This window comes from Scomber scombrus, chromosome 3 (genome assembly GCF_963691925.1).
Source record: "Scomber scombrus chromosome 3, fScoSco1.1, whole genome shotgun sequence".
Lineage (NCBI taxonomy): Eukaryota > Metazoa > Chordata > Actinopteri > Scombriformes > Scombridae > Scomber > Scomber scombrus.
The window spans coordinates 13008558-13029657 of record NC_084972.1 but is presented as its reverse complement, the minus strand read 5'-3'; the positions used below and the strand labels follow the sequence as shown (position 1 = coordinate 13029657).

At 40.8% G+C, this 21100-nt stretch overlaps 1 protein-coding gene across 1 annotated transcript in view; it reads right to left on the bottom strand.

Moving 5' to 3' along the window:
* Nucleotides 1-20268, bottom strand: part of LOC134003508 (tensin-2-like) — a 29033-nt gene extending 8765 nt beyond the window's left edge. The window contains exons 1-10 of the mRNA XM_062442736.1: nt 20131-20268; nt 12349-12454; nt 12144-12181; nt 1920-1952; nt 1782-1831; nt 1439-1622; nt 1052-1102; nt 798-920; nt 643-707; nt 171-254 (exon numbers count right to left, since the gene is read on the bottom strand). Of these exons, the coding sequence (XP_062298720.1) occupies nt 171-254; nt 643-707; nt 798-920; nt 1052-1102; nt 1439-1622; nt 1782-1831; nt 1920-1952; nt 12144-12181; nt 12349-12454; nt 20131-20244 (848 nt within the window). The 5' untranslated portion in view covers nt 20245-20268. The remainder of the gene's footprint in view (nt 1-170; nt 255-642; nt 708-797; nt 921-1051; nt 1103-1438; nt 1623-1781; nt 1832-1919; nt 1953-12143; nt 12182-12348; nt 12455-20130) is intronic.
* Between the last annotated feature and the right edge of the window lie 832 nt (nt 20269-21100).

Below are 21100 nucleotides of genomic sequence, written 5' to 3'. Positions count from 1 at the left end.
AGGGGAATCTTCAAGTACGTGTCACATGACAGTCCGTTGATGCAAGGATAATTGTCTCGTCGGCTATTTTCACTTCACAATTAAACAAAACTTCAAGAAAAAAATACCGAGGACATGACCTCGGTGTCCTCAATGGTAGCTACGGCCATGAGTATATGAGTGTGTCAGACCTGTTCTGTGAGGGCTGTAGGGAAGAAGAGACTTTGTCTTCACAGAACTTCCTCATGGCCAATGTGGTGAGAGCCTGGTCTGCTCTGTGGACACACAACCAGAAGTTAATACTTAATAGTTAATAAATGCTTCAGTTGGATTTCTTCAAGCAAAAATGTTTATGTACAAGTTAGAATCTTTATTTTGGATGGAGAGGGGTGTTTGCCTAGCCTAACAGGTTATATTCTACAAATACTGCTTTACTGGCATTTTGAATGCACGAAGGACTGTGATTACATTCACCAAATTATAACTGGTGGGGTTCAACAATGATTTTGGCCATGAAATAAAATATATCAGTAAAAAAGACACACAGATGATTTAAATAGGAGTATGGTTGATTTGATTTTAAAATGAAAAAATATGTGTCATCCTGGTGATGCCTATAGTATAATGAAGGCTTTGTTACACTAATAATGAATAAAAGTTTACCCAGCTGATATCTTGCTGTAGTGCATGTATGCTGCCACGATGACCCCCGTCTTCCCTTTGTTACCCTGTCAGAACATAGATAAAAGCAAATTTAAAGCTGTTTTTGCACAGTTTTTGCACATTTTCACATCAAAGCTAGCAGATGTTATACTGACCTTGCAGTGGAGGACCACTACGTTATGGGGGTCAGAGGTCAGCCAAGTCTCCATGGCCTTACATACAGCACAAATCCTATCCAGGGGTGGGGCGTGAAGGTCAGGCCAGCCATAGTCCTGCACCTGAACCACAAAGGAGGAGAAATGTTTAAAATGAGTTAGTCAAACCATTCAAGTAACCTTGAAAATACAAAGTGATCACATACATAGTTTATGTATCTCAGCAGTGTTATCTTTTAAGATGTAAATACTACCGTTGGATTCACTCTGGTGATGTCATGTCTCTTCCCTGATAAATTCAGGAGCTGGAAAAGACAGAGATGCACAATGAGATATCAAACATTTTTATTTTTTCTTATCTGCCTCAAACTGAGCAACAATATTGCAAAATTAAAGGAAACTGTGGAAGGCAGGCCGTTTAATAGTCCCCATCAATCACATTTAAGGAGTAAAAGCAATAATCTTTTTGGATAGTTAAAGGAATGTGCAAATAAATCCTCTTTACTTTGTTTTCCAATAAAAACTTTAACAGCAGTCATTACCTACCATTGGCTGATTTTCACATTTCTCATTCAGTCTTTCAGGAGATAAATTCAAGAGTTTACTGTATTTCAATTATGTTTTAAGCTTTTTTGACTAACCAGGAACTTGTCTTGGTGCTTGGATTTAAGCATGGAAGCCACTTCCTGTAGGTTTCTGCGATACCGCTGTTCCTCCAGGTCTGGCAGGAAGAAGACAGAGATGATCCTCTCTGTGATGTAGGTGAGGTCAAAGTCGTAGTGGCGTTCCATCACATGCTCCATTACTTGTTCCACACTTTTACTCCTGGATATTGTTGGAGTTCATCATTTTAGTCAAGCCAAGAACAGCCAATAAGGCAATTAAGGTAGCCAAAGTTTAAGTTTTTAATGTTAATGTTATATACGATAACATATCAAATAAACATTTCTTTATTCTTGATGTATTATTCAGGCTTTGTGGTACCTTGGTATGGAACCTCTTTTCTTCTGTGATGTTGATTTAATGGAGTCGTGCTGAAAAACAAACAGAAAATAGTAACTGTGCTGCAGTTATTGCATTACATAAAATAAAGTAGTATAAATCTCTGGCATACAAACTTACCTGGTTTGGTATCGAGGTACAGGTGGGAGACACCTGAAAGAGAGAGTCAGCACAGGGTTTGTCTATGCAGCAGTCACATATGCACACACATACAGACACACAAATACACTGGGACTGAAGCAGCACATGTCAAGTCATGTGTTTGGTTTAATGCTGTTGGTCCTGCTCCAGTGGCACAGATGAAGGGATCGAAGGATGGAGGGAAGGGGAGGAATCTGAAGAGCTGATGAAGAGGATAGAAAGAATCATTATCACTCTTCCTCAGTCAGCTGCAGCAGCTGGTTTGAAGAAGAGGCTGTCAGCACAGATTTGGCCGTTCCACATGATGGGTTAGTGACGCAAGATGTCAGACACGCACACACGCACACACGCACACACACACACACACGCACACACGCACGCACACACACACACACACACACACACACACACACACACACAAACTGCTATACACAGACATATACACATAGAGGCATACCACAGAAAGCATGCATGTCTAAAGAAATGTAAAAATCAATACATGTGAAGCAAGTGTTTTGACTTTGAATTTCTTTTCCTTGTCATCTACTGACTGGTGCTGACTGTGCTGAGTAGGCAGTTGAATAAGCAGATGTGTTAAGAGGTATTCAATAAAAATGATTGATTGTGCTTCTTGCCTCATAAACACTGAGGAGAAAAAATGGATAAAGTTTTCTGAGGGAAGACTCTACATGTGGCATGCAGTCCTTGTAGTTTGCTGGTGAGCCAACACTAAACTTTCCCCCAAAACCACAAACACACGTATATGGAGAGAGAGAGAGAGAGAGAGAGAGAGAGAGAGAGAGAGAGAGAGAGAGAGAGAGAGAGAGAGAGAGAGAGAGAGAGAGAGAGAGAGAGAGAGAGAGAGAGAGAGAGAAGGTGGGGTCAGTCAAACAGGTTAAACAGTCCTATTGAAATAGACTTGAGACATGAGGGCAAGCTAGTAGAAACCGGTATGTTATCCTGAGGAAAGGGCATGTTCTGTTTTTCCGATTAATTAGGTGAGCTCATGAGATAATTTAAAAAAATGGAAATTTCATAGTGTTATCACAAACACCAAGGAGAAAAGTAAACAATATAGACATGACATCACATTAATCGAAACTCCAGTGTTTACAAAGGGAAATGAGCTAGGGAAAGGAAGGAAACGTTCAGTAGTACGGCACTGCTAGGGGCTCAGACTGTAAACCTTGACAGGTGACAGCATGTCAACTTTTGACCTTTGAACTGTGCCAGGAGAGTGACTGATGGCTGAGCTGCCCTCTGCCGCTGAGGGCTGGCCAGTGCTGACAGGTGTCAAGCAACAGGTTAACAAGTCAGATGCCGGGCAACCACAATGATCAACAACTCAAGCAACTTCTGGTAAACAACAACAACCAGACTGGAATACACTTAAGGGGATTTTTTTTGAAGAAGAGCAAGCATAGGAATTGTCAATATTGCAAAATATTTTCATGAACAAATTTTATATTTCTACTCATTTAGATAGATTTTATACCTGTTGGGTTTAAGGAATACAGTCGTTTGTAGACTGTCCAGGCTTTAACTAACCCATGATTTGCTATAATAAATTACCGGTCTGTAGCAAGTTTCCCCCTCAGTTTGATTCCCACAGGCTGGCCCTGACAGCTGAACTTGATTTGTTAAAAGGTGCAGAATAGATACAAGTGCTGCATATCATGTCATGATGTAGTCAACACCGACCAGGCATTATTTTGACAAAATGGAAGAATTTGTAATGCAGCTGCTACATCGTGACCCTCGAGCAGCGTTTTTGAAATAGATTATATGGATACATGATGTTGTTTACAACTTATAATTTACTGTACTGAGTTACTGTACCAAATGGCCCAACCAACCATACTGTGCTATATTCTCATCAGCTGAGACCAATGTCTGACTGAATTATTGTCCAGAGAAAAACAAAGCAATTTATCATTTGTCTTCTGTTCATTTTACTTTATTGCAGTGCTGTGGATTTCCAAGGTGAGAACACTGTGACTGAGAATTACATATGATATAGTTAGTTGGTCAAAAAGACGGATTTCTATTACATTGCATAAAACCAGATGACGGTCTTCTTACAGTATTCATGGCACAAAATGGAGATGGCAAAGGATATTACAGAGTGGGCATAGACAGAGACTGAGGACGATTTAGGAGAGTGCAACGGGGTAAAATGGGGGCAATAACAGGCATGTGATTCAGGGAGGAATGAGTAAAAGGAGGAGTGAAAGGAAAAAGGGAGGAGAGAAAGGCATGCTGTAATTGGTTACTGCATGGCAGAGGAAACTCAATAAAATATGCTACTGCCGAACTGAAAGATGATGTCATTACATTACATTATTATCAAGCAGGTTTGAATGCCATCATACAGTACTGACATACCTTATCTGTTATTTGTTAATATCTGATTCCCTGAATCTTGAGTGAACTCTGCACTGTAATAGTCACATCTCTTTGCCTGAGTCAATCAGTTCTTTTCACAGTCCACCACGGCTCCAGCATAATCTAAAGTCTCAAGTGTGTAAAGTGTGCAAGGACAGATCCCAAACATGTTATAAAACCTACACTATGAAATGAAAGGACATGAGAAATCAGCCATGGGGGGAGAAATCTTCTCTTAATAGATTTAATAATGGCAGTTAAGTGAATAAAGCAGTCGGCTGCAGGAAGGAACAGCAGGAGACAACAACATACTTGTGCTTACTTCGTGTTTATATAAACATACACACACACAAAAGAAGACCAGGGTTGACCCTACAGGCAGAGAGCACTGACATGCAGCATAAAGGCAGAGAACGAAGACACTAGAGTCAACAGGAAGCAATTTGCAACAGGATGCCATCACTGGTCAATCTAGGTTCACGTGTGCACATGCACACATAAACATGTAGAGTGTGTACATGTGTCTTTGGTACCCCTGCCAGCCGCAGGGTCTTCATTAATGTATGCTGGAGCCACTGGGAACTGAGCCATCTGGTTCAGTTTGTCTTGTTCATCAGCCAGCTTTTACTGAGGTGCCAATGACAGCACTCGATCCCACCCTCGGGGACTGACTGTCTGACTGTCAGCAGACCAGATGCCCGGTTTATTCAGTGGTTCAGTTTGCCTTGTTCATCAACAAACACTTTTCATTTATTAAGTCAAAATAGCAAACATTTCATAGTTCCAACCTCTCAAACACATGACTCACTTTTCTCTATTATCTTTGGCTTTTGGACTGTTGGTTTGACAAAACAAGCAATTTGAAGCAATGGTTTTGGAAAAATACACATCATCATATTCTTGAGAAAATCAATGCCACTCCCTTGTGTTTATTATGTTGTCTTAAGTATGAAACTACTGCCAGCAGAAAGCCTAGATAGGCCCATCTAAAGATCACTAACATATTTCATGTCATTTGTTTAATCCTCACAAAAACCAAGTGTAAAAGTGACAGGCAGTGGTGTTACGGGGGGTTATATGTGGGACTATTTCTTGCTTAGGTGGACACAGTACTGTTCATGGAGTCTTAAAAGGTTGCTTGGCATCCCGATGTTGATATCATTTTTATAGTTCTGTTTTTGTACAGACTACACAAATGTGATATGATGTTCATTTGTGAGCTTCAGAGGTGCTGGTAGGCAGATTTTTGCCACATTCAGAAAGAGACAAACTATCTGTTTCCCCCTTTTTGTAGTCTTTATACTAAGCTAAGCTAACTGACTATTGGCCTTTAGTTAATCTTCTCATTTATATCTCTGCAAGAAAGCAAATACATGTATTATCCAAAATATCAAAACTATTCCCGAGAAGACATCACCTTGGGCTCTGGAAAATTGTGATGGGTCACTTTTTTCTGGCATTTACAGTCTAAATCTTTAGTGTAAAAGCGGATCTTCCTTAAGAGTTTCTTGACAGATAATCCCTCTACAACAAAGTGACTTTGGCACAGATCGTAATGTTTTCACATCTTGAATCATCACTCCAATTCCAGGGAGAGGAAATCCAACGCAGAGAGATGTGCCGGCGCAGCTGAGTCAGTTATGGGGAAGTGGGAGATAAATTTGAGTGTTTGAGACACAGACATTGGTATGCCATCCAGGAGGAGCAAGTTTCATTCTGACAGCCGACTCAGAGCTGACATCAAACTCTGGAGAGGGAGACATGAGTAAGCCTTCCCATTTGAAAGTGGAAAAGCAAAAATAACCGTGGCTTATTCCAAATTCCATACGCTCACAAAAAGACACTAATGCCCAAAGTCCAATGAAAGCTAAAATAAAATCTCAGCCTTTTTATTTTTTTGAACAGAGTTTTACATTTCACCCAGAGCACCAGACGGCAAATTTAGGAGTGGCTGTGATTTAGTAGGCTTCACATTAAAGGATGACATCCCTTCTCTTTCCTCTCTCATTATGGCTCTGCCTCTCTTCCTTTTTCTTTCATCTTTGATTCCTCATTTCTCCATTTCCTACCCCCTGCAGTCTGTCATTCCCCTCTGCTTCACCTTCTCTTACTACCTCTGTTTCCCTCTCCCCCTACTCCCAAATGATTCAGTGCCTCGGGACAGGATGACCACAATCATCCTTGCTGTGAGGTAGAAATATGTCCTCCTCTGAATAAACAACATCAGATGACAAAGGACACTTTGATAAACATCACACATGGCTGTGGCAAATCACTAACTGGCTCGGAGAAGAAGGGAAGCACGGACAAAGACTCAAAGCATAACCCAAAGTGTCTGGGTAGTAGAAAGATAGACAGAGCTGAGAGGAAAAAAGACATCAGGAAGATGGTAAAGGAGAGGCAGACAGAAAACGAGAGTGAGCGTTGGATGTAAGAGACATGTCAACAGCTGAACATGCCTCCTGACCACTGACACAGAGCAGAGAGATTTCACAGAGCTATTTTGATAGAGCTCCTTATTTTAGACCATACGTACCAGAGAACACTTAAAGGCTCATTTCGCCTATTTGTCCATCAGTCATCTCTCAAATCCACTTGCCTTTCCTTCAGTAGCAGCAGTGACATTTTCAAGAGATTGAATCAATTGAAGTCTTGAATGCAACATGGTTGCAGTCAGCAAGCACACACCTGGATGGGATTTGGTAGTTGGCATTTTGCTTTACCACATATAAGACTCAATCTGCTAAAAGTGACAGCAATATCACATTGTCTATCTCCATTGAAAAACACGACTATCTACAAAAGAAATATTTAAAGTCACATTCTGTAATCTCAAATTGTTGACCTTGTGAAAAAATAGAAACAGTATAATTCCTGGAATATTAAACAAGGCTTGCTGTGCACCTATCACACGGTTTATGCTCTCAGGAAATGAAAAGCAATGGGTAAATATAAACACTATGTACATGCATCTGTGTGTGTGTGTGGTGTCCCTGTGCCACTTTGTTATTGATATGGCAAGGAAAACAGTTAAATTAACCATGATAATTATTAGTACACAGTGCATCATGTGCATCACGATGACTATAAATAGCTATAACACTGGGAAAACAATAAGTCACCACCTTAATCAAGTCACACAGATGTTCATCTAACAGGATTTTCTATCCACAAAATCAATTTCCATCCCACTGAGTTTTTTCTATCTCTATTGACTTAGCTTGTTTCTACCTTCCCATTGATCTGCAGTGACAAGTAAAGCTACCACAGGACAGCATGCCCACCCAGTCACCTGTGGTTAGATCCGGACAACAACAAAGCCTTTAAAAACAAGATGCCATGTTCTCCAAGACCCCAGCAGCCACAGATACTCACAACATGCAAACAACAAAAAACAGGCTTGAAACTTTGCAGACTCCCAGCTTTACTGGCACTGATTAGCACAAATGGACAACACCATTATGTGCAACACTTGTCTATTACACAAACACACAATCCTTATATCAATCCATAATCAGCATGAAACATTAGCAGAACAGCTGCTGTATATGAGCAGACACTGTAACCATCTGTATTTCAGTACACAACATTAGGATCCATTAGATGATATTAGGACAGCTGATTGACTCTGGAGTACAGCCATTTGTCTCTGTCAGGTGCCCTATGGTCAAAGATTATTGTCTGTTCACAACATACATAGAAAACACATGTATATATACAGTGCAGAAACAGATACAGTAGATAGATACTACCGTGTCACAGCATTATACACAAGTTGTAAAGAATGGAAAGTATAAATCTTGATACATTTAAGCAACTACATACAGATACAGATGCACTGTGGTGTCTGCAGACACTCGTGGATTCACAGGGATAGACAGTGAGACAAGCAGACAGACAGGAACTGACACATGCTCACAAACACATCTAATCTTTGGCAAAACATGCTTGCACAGCTTGGTTGCAAGTTTTACAAAAATTCACAAGTAGAATAGATTTATGGGCATAGTTTCCACTCTATAATCTGCAAACCTGCACATAGTGACAACTATCTCATTAAAAAGTAATTCTTAGGAATTCACTCTCTAGTATTAAAAATTAAAATCTGTGTATTTTTTTTAGGTCACAGCAGGAGTCTCCTCTTCATTTTCTGCACTTGCCTTAATCACAGAAAATGAAATCCTCTTTCTGGGCAGAGCAAGCACACTCTGGCTACAGATTTAATGGAATAATGCACAATCACATGCTGCATTATCAGAGTTCACACTGTGAAGAGGCTTTAAGGCTGTGAGATTGCTACTGAATAAAGAAGAAAAATACGCGAAGTATAGGAAAAGTCCAAACTAAAGTGCTGAGAATATATGAGTAAACTAAACCCAAAGCTTTACTCAGTAAATACAGTGCAGAGTGTGTCTTTACCTCACAACAAGCAGCTTCAGTCTTCCCCTCTGCCTCTGAGCAGTCCAGTCTGTAGAGTGGAATACACTAACTCCCTCCCTCCCTCGACCCCCCCCCCCCCCTCTCTCACACACACACACACACACCCATACACACACACACACACACACACACACACACACACACACACACACACACACACACACACACACACACACACACACACACACACACACACACACACACACAAACTCTCTGCTCACTCTCTCACACCAACTCACTTCACCCCCTCCCTCTCTCACCATAACACACACATACTCACTCTCACTGTGCCAGTAGCATTTGCAACATTGCTTTCCACCCCGCTCTGCCTGTGTCGTAAGCACAGAGACAGGAAAGCATGTCAAACTGGACAAGTACTTTCCAATAGCATGTGCACTCACACACACACATCAATACACCACGAGCAGACATTGGGCAGCCCTGCAAAGTCACAGGGTGCCAATGTCTGGTGACCTCTCTAGTAGCCTGCAGGCTGAGAGAGACAGATAGAGAGAGATGACAAGAGGCAGAATGAAAGCTGTAGCAGCACAAAGTGGGGTACGGTTGATGAGAAAGATGGGAAAGAAACCGGAAATGCACATGGGATAATGTTGTGACAGTTATGGAGATGGAGCAAAGATAGCATGATACAATGATGAAAGGACTGAAGACCTGTCAGGAAGGAGGAAACAAATCTAAATGTGCAATAGAAAGTGGGGGATGCTTTAACTGCATCTATAAAGCATGAAGGTTAAAAAAAGAGATGATGACAGTGAGCCGCAAGAGATGAAACAAGTCAAAAAGAAAGGAAGCAATATGTTGACATATGAGAAGCACATAGAAACCGTCAGACCATCGCGTGCCATTCAGCATGCAACAGTTTGCAGCCTTGACCCAATATTCCCCGTTATTTATGAATACCCCCAAATGGGACTGATTACACACACACACACACACACACACACACACACACACACACACACACACACACACACACACACACAGTCGGTCTCCCCAGCTGCCTCTCACTTATTTGTGTCCCCCACACCGATCACTCACTAGCAGGAATCTACGGCACTCTGGTTATTTTCTATATTTACCCACTATGAATTCTCCTATCCAGATTGATCAGCGTCCTGTGTGACAATGTCCACTCTGGTCCATGGCGTCTGCCTTTCCTGCAGCCGCCCAGAGTTGTTTTTGGCCATCGCCATGGTGACCAGGGGATGAGTATGACAAAAATAATAATCCTCTTTTAATACATGCTGCTAAGGCACAACAGCTGGTTGTGCCCGGTCAGTCGCACACCATTATGTGTGTGTGTGTGTGTGTGTGTGTGTGTGTGTGTGTGTGTGTGTGGAAGAGGAGGAAGAGGCAGGAAAGGCAAACTTTCACCTCCTGTCATGAATCCTACAGGATTTGAGTTGACCTGAAGAGCTGAGTAAAGGCGATGGGTCCCTATGCGCAGCAGTCACAGTGCAAATGTGCTGTTTTTGTGTTTGTACTGTTAGACAGTGAGGCACAACAGCACAGTTACAGCAAGGTCATGAGCTCACCCAGTGGTGTTTGATACTGAGCTGCTGTGAGTGGGGGTCACATGAGAGCAGAGGCTTCTGCCAATGCTTTGACATAAGCTGTGGACACAAAGAGAGAGAGAGGGGTGGGGTGGCGCTGTCTTACAGAGTGCAGAAATGCCCTTTGAAAATGAAACAGCCCACTCTTGGTCCCAAAACTAAGAGACCTTACTCAAAACTCTGTCATTTCTGATCTGTCAATGCAACTGTATGTAGAGACATAGGTAATTCTGCCTTTTCTGTGATGGATGTCAGCATGTATGCTTGTTAAACAACAGCGCAAAATGGTGACAAGAACCTCTGTCTCTCTTTGATTTTGAGGAACTGACTACAAAACCTGCCATTTGCCATTGATGTTTGCATGAAAATGTTCTGCAATTGATCTCCTTTGTGGCTGCACTGAAAATATCTCAATATGTCACATCATCATTTCCACCCAGTTATTAGTGTTTTTGTATCTTACATTTCCATTTGAGTCAGACAAGCATATAATCACTGTGCATTATCACCTACATATTGTGATGTGCAAAGGCAACATAAAAATACAGTTTGCATGTCTTATAAATTATATTAGTGTAGTATGTAGTGTTAGTTATAGGTCAAAGTCGTACAGCCCCGACAATGCTGCTGCAAATACAGACTGATAATTTAACAGGAAAGTGACATAAAAGATGGTATGGGCAGGGTAAAAAGGGATTTGCTCAAAAACAAACTAGATTTGAGTTACATTTCCTAAAACAAGTGAGAATCTTTCTGATAGGGGAAGATAATGTCAGCTGCACCAATACAATCTGGCTAATCTAAAACACTTTGTAGCTGTCAAGCTGACCCTAATGAAACAGAACGTGCCAGTTAATTTTCTTTCTTTTGTTTCCAGGAACATTACTTTTTAACTTGTTTTAAGCCCGCACATACATCAATATACATTATCCTATAATATACAACATAGTAGATTTTTCAGGGCTGTCACTGTGAGGAACTTCATTGAACTAAAATGCTTCTATCAGTATAAACAGTGAGTAAAGGAGTTTCCTGCGGACAATCGTTGAATATTCAACAAAAAACATTTTTCATCATCACAGCGGCTACACCAGAACATGAGGTGTCAAGCACAGAGCCCTGAATGCATTGAGCACACTGGCTATGTGTGTGCTTTTGTTCATGCATGCTCATTAGGAAACATATTTCATGCAAACAAGGAACTTCCAATTGTTCTCGGTCAGTTCAGAAGCCAGAAGCCGCTGACTTCCTTACCGCCAAATACACACAGCTGGTGATCTGCCCTGATGGACGACAAGTAGACAGACAGACTTCTCTCTGTTATGTCCCTAAGTTGTCCTCCCTCTTCAGCTTTCCTCTCCTAAGACCCGGACTCCATATACAGACCACTGAGACAGCCTAAAGCTCACTACTGCCACCTACGGATTTTCCTCAGAGCCTACTAATGAGGATTGAATTTTTGTGTAAAATATTATTCTTTAACAGGCACAAATACTTCAATTCAATCTGTATCGAACAGTCACTTTCAATTACAATTAAGACTTCATGGATGCCTGAAGTCTCTCAAGAGATCCTGCTATCCAACGTTACCACATGACTGAATTACTCATAGCAACCTGGCTGGTTGCAGTTCATGGGGGTGGCCTTCTTTAACCAGACATCTAGGTCAGTGCACATGGCTTACTTCACTTAAGACTCACATCATATTAACGTTGTTTCCCAACAACCTCTGTCACAGGAGCACAATTTGCTCAGTACAAAATGAAACGTATGTTGCGTATTTTGTGATGAATTTGTGGCTTACCTTGGCTTCACATGTCTTGTGAACTGCAGTTTTGCACTCTGTAAACAATTGAGAGAACACAGAGGTGAGGAGCACCGTTTTAAATCTGACAATCAGCTTTGAAATAGACAAAGAGAGAGAGGACTGTCAGGTCTAGGTGTGTATCTATGCTGGTCGGTTGTATCTCTCGATCTGCTCTCCTGACCTGACTGAGATGTGGACTCACCCTTGCAGAAAGCCCCAGGGTTGTCGATGTTCTGCTTGCACACATCACACACACGTCTCCTCTTGAAGCTCTTCTCCGTGAAGGCGTGGCTCCCTGCTTTGGCAAGCTGCAAACACACACAGGAGTGTGAATCTGATCATTCTCAACAAACAAGTGAATAGAAATAATACATGTTACAGCTCAAAGAAGGTCCAAGAGAAGACAAATTGAAACACTTGAACACAATTCACATACATATCATCAGATTTTTATATTTTGTACTAATTGCCATGTTAAGCAGTTTCCTTATTGTTTCCCAAGGTATTTGATCCCAGCGTTGGACATCCACTGTCCCCCTGTGTGGCTGCTGTCAGACAGATGTGCCCTGGCTCAGTGACACACCAGCATGAGCGCTGATGCCCTACCTGCTCTACATTCAGTCTCTTCCACTAAAAATACCTGTCATATCACACTGTGTTTTAAGGCATCCTGTTGTCTTTTAACTTGTCCTGATTCTGTCTCAGTCTGTAGGGCAGCCACTGTAAGATGAGAAAGGAAAAAAAATGCTTTGTGTGTTTTTTTTTTTTGCATGATTTTGTTTTAGTGGTGGTCTTTGTGATACTGATGGCTTTCTTTGGATCCTTATAGTATGTGTCTGTGTAGCGTATCCCCATGCTGCTTCTTTGACCACTGTTCTGTTGACCTCTGTGATCTGTTGTCCTGCTTTTCGCCCAATCAACAGGCTTTTTGCCTTGCCTCAGTCCAACACCATGAAGTAAGAAACCAACATTTTATCTCATAGACAGATATTTTGTAATACCAAACCAAAGCAAATCTGAACCAGGTTTCTAACCAAGCATAAGAGAAATACTGTGACATTATAATATTTAGCATGTCTTCAATTTTGGTCTCACTCTAGCTCCGATCTTTCAACACTGATGACAGGCTGACTATAAATTTCCTTTCAACACTGCAAGGTGGTACTACACGGGGCCATCATGGCAGCTGTGTAAACACCAGACATAGCTTCTGTGGACAAAGGAGAAAAAAAAGAAAGACGGAGGTAAATCTGGCATAGACAGATTTATCCAAGCTATTGAACTTGAAACTCTGCTTGTACTATATAAACTGGGTGATAATTGACAGCAGTATAAACTTAAATGATGAAGCAAATATGAAAAAAAGCTTCAACCCTGGAGTAAAAACCCACAGCTCACATGTTTTTAGTCTTATACACACTCCCATTGGGGATATTTATCCTCAAAGGAAATAAACATACTGCCCTGAGTCATAATCCATGGATTTTTCTTTTTATAAACCAATACTCAACTGTCCCAGTGAAAAGAAGTGGCACAATGTTTACAGAAAGTTATGACAACGCCCTTTCAAAGAAACGCCTTCTGACAGCATGTGAAGCACATTAAACCATTAAATCTTTCCTTGAGCAGAGGAGGGGGTGGGGCCTGTTTTGTGGATGTGGATGTGTGTGTCTGTGTGGCCATGGGTGAGGTGGAGGGCCACAAGCACCATACCTGCACACACTGATGTTTCTTTTTCTGTTGAATGGCTCGATGCATTTCTCTGGTCTTGAAAAAACATTTCACAGCTATGGGATTTTTATTTTTTTTTTTTGCTTTTTCCGATGCCTGGGTTTTTTCCTAACAGGAGGGGTATTGAATTTAACCCTGGAAGGTGAAGGTGCATGCTCACAGGTTTGGACACACTCTGGCAAACACTTATTGACTATCCAGCAGTAAAGACGCTCACTTCTCCCACCGTCTTGATATGTGAGTGGAAGCCAACTCATTCACTAAACCACACTGCATTATAAAATGGCCATGTCTCTCAGGCGGAAAGTACACAGTCTTTATGAATAGAAATGTATAATTAATGTATCATGCACCCTCACCTTGAGCTTTGTGTGGTTACATAATGTGAATATGCAGCAGATGGGCTCAAACTAAACTTCTCAACCCTTGATAAAATAACTCCACACAATTTGATGTTAGTTTCATTAAAAACTGTTAATGATTTTGTTAAATTAACATTGAATTCCTACTAAATTCAAATGTTTTTTTATCCACTTGTAGGTGATACTGGAAATTTTATGAAGCGGCAACATTTAAATCAACAATTAAAGCACATCGTACTTCTCACAATTTCATTTGCGTTAACAAGAATAGGTCAACATTTTAGGAAATCTATTTAGTTCAAGGTGAAAAGGCTGAAACACTATCATGTGTGTATGCTAAATATGATGGAACAGGAGGAAAGACCTGGCTCTATTTAAAAAAAAAAAAAAGAAGAAATAAAAAGATATTAATAATAAAAGATATTAACATGTTAATTAGGGAGCTTTGGTTGCTTTTTGTTACCTTTGGAGAAAGCCAGGCTAGCTGTTTCCTCTTTTTGTTATGCTAACAAGCTGCTGGCTATGATGGCTAATCACCATACAGATATTGATCCTTTCATCTAACACTTGGCAAGTTACTCTGGTTTTCTAAAAGGACTTGATTGTTTTAGCAACAGGTATAAATGTTATAATAGATGATTATTTAATCAACAATATCATTGTATATGTGATTCTGCACTCATGAAAACAGCCTCATGTTTTTGTTTTAATGAGTCTGATGTCCCATAGTCAGGTCCAGGGGCCACGCAGGGTGTTTAAAACTGTTGTAGGGTGTGCTCTATCTAATAAAAAAAGGCTTCAGTTATATAATAAATTCACTGGGGCAGTCAACAACTATAATATCATTTTTTTGTCATATCATTGGTCGCTCACCCGGACTGATTAGATGCTCACATGTCATGGATGGGGCATGTTACCATGCTGTATGTACGTATTGATCCTATTATCAAAGCAGCAGAGTAAAAAGTCATTGGATTATTGACATAGCTGTGCTGTTATGATAAAAGGCAGCTACTATGAACTGTGGTATCTATTGAATGGGTTGAATTTGGGTCTCTGTGTGTCTCTGTGTCATGTGTGCTTGTGTGAGAGGGACGGGGGTATTTAGGGAGACCTGACCAAAGAGGGCATAGGAGGGGAGAAGAGGATAATCATCCCCTCCAGCCGTTCACATTTTAAATGTTATTACATAACTCATGAATTTTGGAGGTTGAATTGATTTGACTTATGCAATGGCTCACTGAGCAGCTGTAGATGTGTCACCTCATAAATCTGACCTGAGATGATCTGCAGGATGAAAAGTAGACTGGCCAGTGACCACAGCGGATGGAGGACTTGGACTAGATCCACAGTGAAGCAAAGCCACAACTTTTATACGAATCATGCATACTTAACAACAAAGAAAAACTAAGTAGCATGAAATATTTCCACGATAAGCTGTGATATAAAAACAGTATTCAAATAATTCTACACCAAAAGAACAGGTATAACAACTACTAATATATTTTAAAACTAGAAACATCAATTAATTGATCAATTTGAGTATTTTATGCAAAACATGGTGACTTATTCAAGTTTCAAATATCATAGTAACATCGACACCTGTTAAATCACAGTTATGTGGTATATAACTAAAGGATATTACATTGACTTTTCCTTTTCCATTTGCTTTGGGTCAACTAATTTGCACATTTTCCATGTGTATGCATCTATTTGGATTTGGAGCTTCATATCTGAGCAAGCTGTACAGTTGAATAAAAATCCCTTAAATGTGGCCTTTATAGAGATTTGACTCACAAATATTTAAATGTCATCCAATTACATCCTTGAGGTCTACAGCAGATATTAGCCAAGTTAATGGCATGGACTGTAATTGTGCCATAACAACTTTAACATGTAATTTCAGATGAACAGCATTTCATTAGCTCCCAGCCAAAACCTCAACACAATTATTTATATTTTGATGCCAGTGTCATAATAACAGGATGAGTAAAGTGTACCTCCCAGTGGTCAAATAGTTACAGTGCAGCTCACTTTCATACTGAGGATAAAAACCTATTTCTGTTATCACAAAGCTCAGAAAGTCAGTGTTTTCCACACATGATCATAGTTTAACTTTTAATGAAACACTGATGTAGCACTATCTGTGTTGCAACTGACATTTCTTTCAGTTGTTTTTGTCAAATGATCACAAGTAGGCTTTAAAATATCTGAACCATTTCTTTTTCTACACACATCCAACAGTTCGAAACTGTTAATTTAATTTCCTTTACTTGTGTTTTAACATGCCTATTTCAACTAATAACATCTCGGGTTTCAATTCCAGGCAAATTAACAAAAAATATTTCATCAGTGTGCGGGGTGTTATAAGATTAAAAAGATTCTCTTTCCTAGTTCAAATATCAAATGCAATGAAAAGTTGGCAATCAACCTCCTTTACTTGAGGCAACACAAATAACTTTATATTTTTCACAGTCTGTAATCAGAGTTGTTTGCTATAATAAGTTAGTAATTACGAGAACCCTTACTGTTGGGACTTATTTTGGCTTTTGAAAGCAATAAAAAAAAAAACACAGAATGTGGCCCAGAATATACAAAAATGGAAATATTTCAAAATTATTTACTTTTGTGCAGTTGGTATACATCAGTCTGCAGTTTATTACTACAAGATGACAAAAGAGAGGAAAATACAACGTCTGCACATCAAAAATAGACAAGCAGTATTGATTGTTTGAATTTTGCAAACCAGTTTGTTGTTTTTTTTATGACTAATACACTCAATGCAGAGTTCATTGTGTACAGTTGACAAAAAAGGAGGGCATGTGGTTTGCAGGCAGTGTTGATTGATGGTTTCAATGGTTATAATGAAACCTGCTATTCAAATATGTTGATCCAGCTTTCACTTTCAATAAAATTCATAGAAATAATTATGGCCATTATGTTCACCTAACATGAGATCATAACATATTGTGATCGTGAATGTATTTAGTGTCAATCCTAAAGAAAAAGACTCTCTCTGCTCTTTGAAACATAAATGAAGGATTATTCACCCATTTAGTAATGACTGACAAGATATCCACAGATGCAAAATACATTTGTGGTTAAAAATTTGGTATAGGGACTAATTATAAAGGGATACGTGAGCCGAGTTAAAAAGTGACCCACTTCATACTGTGAAGAGTCAGCATATGAACAGTGTGTATAAGGGTTAGTTTTGTCACCACAGTCTTTCAAAAAATATAAGTAATATCTACATTGTACAATTTTTCCCTGATCCCTCCTTCATTTTTACTGTACAGTCTAATGAAATCCAATACAAAAGCCTTTACCGAACCACCTTTACCGAGAGTTAGAGTGGATGATTCAACCTACAGACGTTGGTGTTTGCCTCTGTAAAGTTTGAGGTGTTGTTTTAAAGGCTTGCATTTTAAATTGTTTTGTCCTTCTGTATGTAATAGGGGCAAACTGATCAGTAAACCACATAATCAAATGCAACTGTATGTACTGTAATGTAATCCAGAGCAGAATCAGCAAGATTTAACATTTTAAGCTTCTGAAAGGGAGAATTTAATTTGACTGCACAGGTGTTCATGATGTTATTTCCACTCATTTATGTACTTTCAATACCAAGGGAACTGTGGTTGACTGGATATTCAGTCTCCAGAGTCTCCCATGATTATCAGCAGTGTTAAAGTATTGTGTTTCAGTATTAAAGAACCCCACCCCGTTTGGATGTTTGCAGCCAAAATCTATGTCATTCTCCAAACATCTCTGACCACTGCAGAGCCCCAAGCACTTCCACTTCTACCATGGAGATGAGGAGAGGGTCAGGCACCAACAGAAGCACAATGGATTTCTTTATAAATGCGGCTGCATGAGCTTTTGATTTCTGTGAGGAACGACGGCAGCAGTAGCAGCAGCAGCAGCAGCAGCAGCAGCAGCATATTACTGTATGAATCTATTTTGCAAAGGAAAAGTTTCTTAAAGCTGAGTGCTAAGTTGAAAGTTAAAAAAGTACAATACATGACTCTGTAATATGGACATAATTGCAATGGCAATTCCAATAATAATGCATGATCTGACATTTTATGAAGTATCCATACTGCCCTCATGCATTCAATTGGTGCAAAATATACAGCTACAACAACACACACACACACACACACACACACACACACACACACACACACACACACACACACACACACACACACACACACACACACACACACACACACACACACACACACACACACACACACACACACACACACACACTGTAAACTAATACAGGGCAGTGACACACCCCCTTGGCACTAAATGCATCAGCTTGCGTGACTGTTTTTTTCAGTGCCACCTCACTAGTGATGACATGCTGGAAAGCAGGAGCCACAACCTCTAGCTGTCGATAACACACACACACACACACACACATAGCTGTCGATAACACACACACACACACACACACACACACACACACACACACACACACACACACACACACACACACACACACACACACACACACGCACACACACACACACACACACACCCCAGCAAGGAAGGGACGGGAGCAGGTGGTGAGCCAGGGGTATGCTGGAGTTCTTGCAGGGTATTTATAACACTGTGCCTGCACGAGTAGGGGCTGTCACCTCTAAACAGCCATGAAACTGCTGAAAATAGGTGCGGGAATGAGTGTGTGTTTGTTTGTGTGTGTATGAAAGAGAGACCCAGAGAGAAAACTAGTGACTTGACTACAAAACAACATAAAGAACTCCTGGATTGTATGACACATTTGGTTGCTCTCCACTGCAGAGTCCACCCATTCAGTGGGGACAATGTTATCATAATTTGGCATGGTCAGACCCACACACAGGCACACACGCATACACAAAGAAACTCGGACGGACACACACGATCAGGGCTTTAGGGGATTTGAAGCCACATGTGATCTGAATAATGTTTTTGTTCTAGCAAGATCCAGAAGTTCACTGTGCTGCACCTCTCAGCCCTGTGTGAACCTACAAAAATCACAAGTGACATCTATTAAAATCAATTATTTCTCTTTGTCCTGTTACTCTGACATATAGCATGCCAAAGTATGATTTACTATGTTATGTGAGAACACACTTGGTCTGGTGTGTAGCCTTGGTGCTAAGCCAACAGTCACTTTTTATTTTAGACCCTATAAAAGTCCTCCAGAGGCTATACATGTGAAGCAATGTGGTTTGTTCCTAAATCTATACATGTGTGCTGTTCCTAAATAGAACCAGCAGACATGCAGACGGCAGGTCGAAACCGGACAGTAACTTATACCACTTCCTCTTGAACCTTGCCCCCTGTGGGGTATGATTAACAGCGATCAAGTGGATCATCTGCTGCCGTCTGTGTCCTCTGATTCCTTTGTATGCAGTAGGAACGACAAATATCACATCAAAGTCATTCGCTTATATATTTCTTGACAGTAATAGTTCAATATCTACTGTGGCTTATGCTTCTGATGCAGGTCTAGAAGAGACCTGCAAAACACATGTTTATTCCTCAGCATGCAAGCATGTGTGGCATGCTTCTGTTTGGTTCAACAATAAAACATAGAGGATGAATATTTAATAAGCGGGAAAGAGAAACTTGGTAATTCAATGCATTCCTTTGGTCGATGTCAATGACTAGTGTGTGATGACAGTGTACTGTCTGAAAGTTAAAGCTTCATTTTCTCCTGCAATTTGGAGCAACTGCCATAGTTTCAGTTGTATCATTATGCTTTGCTCTGTCTATCCTTTTGCTTTTGCCCTTTGCTGTTATAAATATTATACATGGACTCGGTGTGTGATCCTAAGCAGCACATTTCTGCTGATTGTTTATAGTTCCCTACAGAATGGTTATTCACTCACCTCAGCAAGTTGGAGGATTTCAGGATGTACCTCAGGAGCCTCTATGGGGATTCCCCCTGTGTCAGGTCCATGCTTCTTCAACCTGTCAGTGCTCGTGCTGTGAATGCACCCCATACTTCCAGCAGACACCTCTTTCGCCTTGTATCTTCAATTTCGTCAGCTATTATCTGCTCCTCCCAAACGAGTGCTTCTACTGCAGAATGTCCCTCTTCCTTTTTTCCTCCTCTCAACACTTCATGTTTGAAGGGCCTCCTTATGTTTCTGGCAGTCTTCTCAGGGATCTCTCCAGCATGTTCCTTCTTCCGCCCAGTGACTCCTCACACCTCTGCCCTTCTAACAGCTTGTCCCTGCCTATTCCGCCCTTTCCCCTCTCCTCTTACAACCCTCTTTCTCCACTCCAAGAAGTGTCACCATGCACAGACCCCTCCACTCTTTGCTCCCCTCTCCTCTTACACTCTTCCCTGTCCCTTGCTCTCTGGCTATCCTCACTAGGAAAGCATGCAAGCACACACTCACCACCTCTTTCTCTCTTCCCTTCCCCCTTTCAACTTGCCAGTACCTCCTTCTCTCGTTGCCTCTAAAGACCCTTAAACGTCTCATACGACGCTCTCTCTTGCTCTACACCTACTTACAGACCCTTCAGTCTTCCCCTCTCTCACTCCATCAGGCTCCTCTTGCTTTCTCTCCATGGGGGAGAAGGGGGCAGCTGTTTTGGCTAGTTGATGTCAGGCCCATCCCCTTTCCTTTGGCTTCACTTCAACCCCTCTCGCTCTCCTCTTCCTCATGGGGGAGTGATTAGATAGAGCTTCTTTCAAACACGTCATCTCTCTAAGCTCTGTAACTTTGCACATGAGAACATACTGTAGGCTGAATAGCGCTGGTCCCACTTCCACCTCCTCTGAGCTCGTTGTAAGGAGGTGCTTGAGTTTTGTATCAGCTTTGCCTGGCTGTTCGCAAACAACTGGATAAA